This window comes from Rutidosis leptorrhynchoides, chromosome 1 (genome assembly GCF_046630445.1).
Source record: "Rutidosis leptorrhynchoides isolate AG116_Rl617_1_P2 chromosome 1, CSIRO_AGI_Rlap_v1, whole genome shotgun sequence".
NCBI classification, from domain to species: domain Eukaryota; kingdom Viridiplantae; phylum Streptophyta; class Magnoliopsida; order Asterales; family Asteraceae; genus Rutidosis; species Rutidosis leptorrhynchoides.
This window is the reverse complement of record NC_092333.1, coordinates 119,097,034-119,105,612: the sequence shown is the minus strand read 5'-3', so window position 1 is coordinate 119,105,612 and position 8,579 is coordinate 119,097,034. Positions and strand designations below refer to the sequence as shown.

The 8,579-nt window shown below is 37.3% G+C and overlaps 1 protein-coding gene across 1 annotated transcript; it reads right to left on the bottom strand.

Moving 5' to 3' along the window:
* Positions 1-1,331: 1,331 nt before the first annotated feature.
* LOC139888616 (uncharacterized) lies at positions 1,332-1,980 on the bottom strand. Its single transcript, XM_071871616.1, has 2 exons — positions 1,862-1,980; positions 1,332-1,806 (listed from the first exon to the last, which is right to left on the bottom strand). The coding sequence occupies exons 1-2, from the start codon at positions 1,978-1,980 to the stop codon at positions 1,332-1,334; spliced, it is 594 nt and encodes a 197-aa protein (XP_071727717.1).
* Between the last annotated feature and the right edge of the window lie 6,599 nt (positions 1,981-8,579).

The following is an 8,579-nucleotide window of genomic DNA, read 5'->3' as shown; positions in this document are numbered from 1 at the left end:
TTGTATTGCACCTTGTAACATTTTTTGAACAGCTCTGGGGGGTCTTGGGTGCGCCATAAGCTTTCAATGCTTTTGTTCCCTTGCACTCAATGCCTTTGGGGGTGGAGGTGAACCTGTTATTAGCGTGCTTCATGAGGCGCTTTTAACATCATGGGTGTGCCCCCATCATTAGTTTAGTTGTTTATTTTCTATTTTCATGGGGCAATCCACCTGATCGCTGCGTGCGAGGGTTCGAAGGATTGTTACCATTAGTGTAGGGCACTATTCCAGATAAGCCACGTAGTTTAGATTTTAATTTCATTGCAATTGCAATGGCCTGCGTGCCAGTTTAACTTATGTTCTTTAAGCACCTTTTTGTAATTCCACTATGTAACCAATGTTATGTATTGTTTCTTTCGTAATGATAATAAGTAAAGTAATCCAATATTTTTTCTTATTGTATTGTTCGAGTCATTAGGCGTATTAAGTTCCTAAAACTTAAAGTTTTATTTAGATACAAACCAATGTATACTTGTTTATACTCCAAATTTAATAATACTAACCGACGCTAAACTATTGTGCACATAGCCAACGCTTTTCATTGCATTATTAAGTAAATTATTTTGAGTCTTCCAAGTGAACCAACACTTAGGTTAGTGGACAATCAACCCCAATGCTTGTCATTTATAGTCATGACATGCAGTCTTCTAGTTTGCGAGAGTGTATTGGTCTAGGAAAACCAATGCATGTTACCCACCCGAAAATCTAGCCTTGTAACCAAACAGGCTTCTGCCATGCGGGAGCTAGAGATCATCCCTTAAGGAATAGCTGTCATATTGTGCGTTGAAATGTATCCAAACACTTCCATTCAAAAAATTAAATTTATTTATTACAAAATAAATCAAATTCTCAAGTCATATTCAAATGACAATTTATTACAGCCATGAAAGAAATACGAATTTTCTTAACAGTAAACAAAGCAATATTTTAAATGAACTAAAAAATGCATGTGTTTAAAAGTCGGGTTGATCAATCCCTAGTGCTGCAGCCTGACAAATATATGTAACATCTTTTCAATTTGGTTGCATGCCAAGTACGAGGTATTCGCTCTCCATTTAATCATGCCGGGATATAGGATCCCGTTGCACTTATTCCAATAACTTCATAAGGACCTTCACAGTTAGGCCCCAACTTTCCAGTATTCTCTGCTCGACTTGCCTCATTATTGAGCCACACATAATCTCCAACCCTAAATGACATAAGCTTAATGCGCTTGTCGTACTACTTAGAGATCTTATGCTTGTTAATGGCTTCGCATATGGCAGCTATCTCTATGTGCTCCTCTAGCATATCTAGGTTAGCGTGCAAGCCTTCATCATTACTGCTTCCGTCCCATAAACCAAGTTAAATGGTGTTTCACATGTGCTGTTTTTATGCATGGTGTGATACGCCCTCAAAACACTTGGGAGCTCATCAGCCCACTCATTATCATACAAGCCCAAGTGCGCTTTTATCCCCTTTACAATATCTCGGTTTGTTACTTCACATTGGCCATTGACCTGCGGGTGAGCGACTAAAGTAAAATACTGTTTGATATTCAGCTCTTGACACCAGCTCCTGAAAGGCTCGCCCTCAAACTGAGTGCCATTGTTGCTGAAAATTTCATTAGGGATACCAAACCTACATACAATATCTTCCCAAAAGAAGTTACGAATGCGCCTGCTAGTAATTGTTGTCAATGCCTTTGCCTCTACCCACTTGGTGAAATAGTCAATTGCCACTACCAAGAATTTTATTCCTCCTGAGCAAGCAATGATAATGTGAATACTGTTAAAGCGCGTATATTGCAAAGTATTACATAAGTGCATTATTTCATGCGTACCTGAGCACGCGGTAATTGGACCGACAATGTCGATGGCCCATTTGCTGAAAGGCTATGCTGCCGTTATTGGTATCATAGGATGTCGTGGTGCTTGAATTATTGGCGCATGCTGTTGACATGATTGGCACGTCCTTACGATTTCCACTGCATCACTATGAATGGTGGGCTAGTAATGCGCATTACTTTCTGATCGGTCCTTATTTGACACGATCGTTCATGCTTAACAACGTGAAAGTAACCATATTTGAGTGAAAAATGAGATACTTTGATGTGGTTTTGTGTTTTATAGGTGAGAAAAGAAGTTAGTGCAAAAAGGTGCGAAAAACGGCATTTGAAGTCGAGTTGTGAAAAAAGTTGGAAAAATCAGAATTTTTACACTAGAGTAAAATACGCCAGCTTTCAAGTTTTTTACGCCAGCTTTTACGCCAGTATTAATATGGGCGTAAATTACGCCAGCCCGGCGTAAATCAAGCCAATGCAAGTTTCAAAATCAGGGAAAAAATCATTTTTGGGCGTACAATTATGCCAAGATTTTACGTCAGTGCAAATATGGGCGTAAATTACGCCAGGCATGGCGTAAAATATGCCAATGCAATTTCGCTGATGCTGGATTTTGAGATATTTTTGCTTTGGGAACAAGTTATCCATTCCCTATATAAGGGAAACCCTTAGCCACGAATTGAGAACCTTTTTTATCAGTTTTAGAGCTAAAAACATCAACCCTAACATCAAATTCATCATCTTTTCAAGGATCAAAGGCGTGTTCATCATGGTTCATCAAAGATTCATCATGTTCTTCATAATCATCATGCTCGGCTAAGTGCTATTCTTTATTCCTTCCATTAAACAATTGTGTATTTATCATTTCATTCAAGTATTATGTGATTCATGAATTGTATTGAGATTGATTTATGATTTGTGAATTGATTAAGTAATTGTTTAATGCAAGTTTATTGATCTTTATTATTACAAGACAAGTTATTGTGATTTAACAATTGTTCTAAGTCCACATTGTGTTAATTTAGTTAGGGATAAAGACTTTTGTATAAATTGCATAACTTGTGCTCATGATAATGTTTTTAATGAACCTAAGAACTCATGTCTATGTGACTTAAACAAAAGCTAGATAAACATAGTGCTTGCTTGAATGAATTATACCAATTGGGATTTGGAAGGGATAAAGATTTTTACCTATTGATCACAACACATCATTTTTAATTACTAGTTTCAAGCTCTTTTCTTAAACTTCATAAAGTTTAACTCTTTTTCATTTAAAGTCTTTAGTTTAGTTTGAATTTAGTATTAAATTGCAAAACCAACTCCTGAAAATTGCTTGCTTTTGACCACAATCTCCCATGGAACGAACCTTACTTTCCCTAACTAGTTTAAGGTAATTAAGTTATTTTTGACGGGTACTTCGACGCCCATCAAATTTTGGCACCGCTGCCGGGGAGGTGTGCGCTTGATTGAAAGCTCTTATTTTTATTGCTTTCTTGTTAAATTAGAAAAACCATAAAAATTATAAAACATAAAAAATTCCAAAAATATTGTTTCTTTTATTTTGTTTGTCAGTTTTACGCTTGCTATTCTTGTTTTTGTTGAAGTGCAGGTTAGTGTATGCAAACTCGGAGTTCGGGAGATCAAAATCTTGAGCCTTAAATCCGAAAATCAAGAAATCTGCAAAAGCTAATCAAAAAGCTACAAGGATTCTGAAAAACTCAACTGTGGCTTCAACATCAACACAACCACCACCACCAGAGTTACATCCTATCGTTCCACCAAATTCTCCTAAGTCAGACTCCGACGTCGAGGAGGAAGTCTTTGTTCAACAAACCGAAATGGCTGACCGTGAAAGAGGAGTAGACTCCTACTTCCAACCGGGTGATTATGCAGATCATTCACCCATTGTTTTTCCTGCACCGGTAGGAGGAAACACACGAAGATTTGAGGTCCGGCCTTAACTCATATCGATATTGCCAACCTATCGAGGTATGGCCAATGAGAAACCACATGAACACATCACTGAGTTTAATGAAATATGTGATACTAATCAGGTAAACGGTTTCACTGATGATGAGGTACGACTTCGCTTATTTCCTTATTCATTAAAAGATAAGGCAAAACGATGGTTTCTCTCTTTACCCGCCCGGAGTATTAATACTTGGGCGGAAATGAAAAAGAAGTTTTTGGAGGAGTTCTACCCGATAAGTAAGACCTCAGACATGCGTACGCAAATTAAATCTTTTAGGAAATTGCCTGGTGAACTTTTTCATGAAGCGTATGAACGTCTGAAGGAATTACTTAGGGCATGCCCACACCATGAGATACCAAAGTGGGAATTGGTTAAAGTTTTCTATGATAGTTTGGATTCCCAGAATAGGAAATTCCTATTGGCGGCTAGTGGTTGGGCGTTTTTAACTCGATCTAGTGATGACGAGTGGACCTTCTTTGAGCAATTAAGCAAGGGTTCAAAAACCCAAGCTTCAGTCAATCGGAAACAACCAAGTACTTCTAGAGTGAATCATGTTTCCGACTCGGGTAGTTCATCTAGGAACTTAGAGCAAGAATTTGATGATTTGAAAATTCTTATATTTAACAACCCAAACCAGGGTTTCGCTTGTAATTTTTCGCAGGTTCAGGAAGTTTGTGAGATATGTGGAGATCCTTCTCATTTCGCACACGAGTGTAGGAATGGGGTTCCACCGGTGAATCAACAGATAATAGAAGAACATGTTAACGAGGTTCAGGGAAGGAGATTTTATCCATACTCCAACACGTATAATCCACGATGGAGAAATCATTCAAATTTTAGTTGGAGCAACAACAACGCTTTAAATGCTAATAATCAAGGAACCCAACCAAGACCTCAAAACAACTTCCAAAATCAAAATAACTTCCAAAATCAAGGGAATTACCAAAGAAATTACCAAAACCCTTATCCCAATAACCGAAACTAAAACCAAAACAATTACCAAAATCAAGGCCTAGGTCAAAACCAAAACCAAAATCAAAACAATTCTCCACCCAATCAAACATCAAGCTCGGATACCAAGATGGACACGTTTATTTCCGAAATGCGAAAAATAGTGGAGGTGCAAAATAAGTCTATTAGTGCATTGGCTAAAGATATTGGTAATGTAGCGGAAAGTAAAGGAAATCGGGAGCTGGGTATAATTCCAAGTTATACGGTTCTCAATCCAAATCATAAGGATCAAGGCAAAGGGCATAGTGTGAATATGGTGGGCACTTTAAGAAATGGAAAGGCATATGATAACAAAGTAAAAATGCCCAAGAAATTAGAAATCAAGTATGGTCCAGGTAAGTCTCCTACTTTACATGATTTGAGTAATAATGTTAATAAAGTTCCGGTAGATTTTGGGGTTGGGTTAAATGTTGAAAAATCGGTAGTTGAAAAGCTTGAGGAAACGGAAATGGAGCCTAATACTATTCCATTCCCCAAGGCTCTAGAGTCCCCGAACCAATTCCTTTATGGGAAAAAGGGACCAAAAATAGATGATATGTGGGAAACGTGTAGCGACCCGGAAAAATCGCCATTGACGGCGCCGTCTACTTAGGTCCCGTTACGTGGTCATAAGTCCTTAAGATGACATTTGACCAAAAAATATGTCGCATTCATTTCAAATGTAAAGGACGTTTCAAGTTTATAAAAGTAGTTCAACGACTCGTTACATTACAATGTTTAACGTAGAATTGAAACCTATGCGACACAATTTAAAAGCAAGTCAAGGGCTCCAAATATGCATGTATACTCGACATCCAAGCAAGTATCAAAAAGAGTGCGGAAGCATGTATCATATAGCATTCAGGGACCTGAGAAAACATAGAGAATCTGTCAACGAAAACGTTGGTGAAATCGTAGGTTTAGTAAATGAGTATGTAAGTAAAATAAGTTGAACCACAAGTTATAGTATAAGTCGATTTTCCAGATCGTTTGAATTCCATAAGTATTGTTGTTTACCGAGCACCCAATTATCAAAGCTTAACCGTATCATTTACCTCAGCATAAAAGTGTTAGAACATACACCGTACCAGAATATATTTCATTCGCTTAACGGTAGCGAACCGTCCGAATGAGGGTTAGTCAAACCCGTATGGATCCACACAACATAGTCTCGCTTACACCATCTGATGTAATTAATGATAATTGAATTGAGGATTTTCGTTCAAACTCGTCCGTATCTTTGTATTCGTATTCGTGTTCGATGTATAAAAGTATGAAAGGTATATATACATATGAAATGTATATAAGTATGTAACGTATATGTTTCTCAGCCCACGATTTAAAAATATAAAAGTTGTTAAAAAGGTGGGACTATGATCTCACCTCGAGTACACGAGTATAAAAGTACTTCACAAAGTAAACGTGTGCATGAAAGTTGCTTAGCCTTGACCTAAACAAGTAAGTTGTATAAATTTACCGGTTACGACACAAGGTCGGGTGAAATGTGTTCAATTAGTCCTATGGCTCGTTATGACTCGATTATATAGCATGTGAATCAAATTGTCAAGTTTCATGCAAGAATCAAATATAAAATAAGATTAGAGCGATTGCATAAGTGTTTTGTTAAGTTTGACTAAAAGTCAAAGTCAACAAAAAAGTCAATGGGGTCGGGTCGGGTCCTGAACTATTTTCATGAGCTTAGAAGTCATATATGAGCATGTTATCCAAGTTTCATGTTGATCGGGGGTGTGTAGCATAGCAAACATTATTCAAAAATCGACAAAATTGGACAGACCACTTTGGCGCGCCGCGCCATTACCTGTGCAGAGAATTCTGGCAGTTTTCACACTCAAGCACGAATCCAACTTCAAATACCCATAAATCCTAAACCGTAAACATCCAAAACAAGTATCTTATATCGTTGGAAAGGTATTTTGACAAGGAATACAACTAAATACTTTTCACCAAGCAAAAGCATCAATTACAATAACCGAAAACTCGTCAATTGATCAATAAAGGTTTATTTTCAAAGTGCAAGTTCATCAAATGCATTTTAAGTTTCGGGAATCCAATTCACACATATGATATGCCGTTTTAAAGGTAATGAAACGTACATTACAACTAAACACTTACTAACAACATTTCATGGCATCCAAAGTATCAAAAGTTCATTTTAAGTTCATCAAACCCTAATCAAGAATCACAAAATCAATAATCATGTTAACGCAAGGTTTTCATATCATCCAACATACCAAAACGAAACTAATGATGCTAGTAACACTTTTAATACAATAGGTTTAACATCTAACAACATTTAATCAATCAAAATCAAAGATTAAACTAACCCATTTCAAGTGTTCAAGCTAGTTACACCAAATAACAAGATCGAGCATACAAATTACATACACGACATCACAATGAGCCATAGACACTAACTAACATCATTTCAAGTCAAAAACACGAATTTAGAGAAATCTAGAGTTTTAGAAATGTTACCCAAACGAGATGAAATTGGTACCGAAATGTAGAGGATGAAGAGAGGATCACGAATATGTAATTTGTTTTGATGTTGGCCTCCTAGATCGAATTTAGATGATGATTGAATGAATTGGGTGTTATGGTTGTTCTTGCAACTAGAGAGAAAAGGAGGTGGAAGGTGGATGGAAATGAATGGATGAGAATGGTGGGTTGACTAGTTGACCTAGTCAACTAGTTTGCCCACTTGACAACTTTGGTCCCTCAAGTTTCAAAGCGGGTGCGTGAATTAACCGAACGAATATTTTAAAAACGCTAAAGTAACCGAGAGATGTTAAAATTAAATAACAGAAATATTAAGAATGTTAGTTAACGAAAACTACGAATTTAAATAACGAAAGATATTATTAAAAAAAAAAGATAGGGTTAAAAATAAATTTCAACGGAAAAACGCGGGATGTTACATTACCTACACCTTAAAAGAAATTTCGTCCCGAAATTTAGTTGGAAGTAATAGTCGATGTCTCTTACTCGAGACCTTACGTTGTCAATGCTATGAATAAGTGAAGATACGTCCTTGGGCATTCTCATGAACTTTGACATTCGGGATTTCACGTTGTATTAAGGCTTGATTTTACGATCCACAATTTCAACCGGTTTTCCCACGAAGGGGAGTTTGTCATCAATAGTAAGTTTATCTAGAAGGATAGCACGTTCCTGTTATGCAGGATACGTCTCTAAGTTTGTTACACGAAATGTAAGGTAAACGGAAATCTTAATTGAGTCAGGAGACCTATACGGTAGGAGGCGGTTCCAATACGCCCCAAGATTTTAGAAGGATCAATATTGTGGATATAGCTTCCCTTGATTTCCCGAACGGATTACACCTTTCCAAGGTGCGGTTTTTCAATATTACACAATTGCTGGCTGGGAATTTGGAAGGTTTATGTCTAACATTGGTATAGTCCTTTTTGGCGACTACGGGCCGTCTAGAGCCCTTCTCGGACATGAACTATCTCAACGGTCATTTCTTGAATGATTTCGGATTCGGTGATTTGCTTGCCACATGCTTTGGTCCAACGAATAGGGTTATAACATTTGCAGTCACATAGGGTTTTGGAAGTGCGGCGTTAATACACGAATGGTAACTACCGTAGTGAGAGGAATCAACTAAAAGCGATAATACGAGTTGGTAACCTTTCTTTCCTAGATTTGAATCGTGCGTTTGCTTGTTCCGTCAGTTTGCGAATGATACGTGGTACTCATGTTTAAACGTGTTCC

Bases quoted from the DNA above. Each gene is read 5' to 3' on its own strand.
- LOC139888616 (XM_071871616.1), bottom strand. From the start codon at position 1,980: ATGTCAACAGCATGCGCCAATAATTCAAGCACCACGACATCCTATGAT. The intron at 1,807-1,861 runs GTACGCATGAAA...GCGCTTTAACAG, and splicing joins TCCAATTACCGCGTGCTCAG to TATTCACATTATCATTGCTT.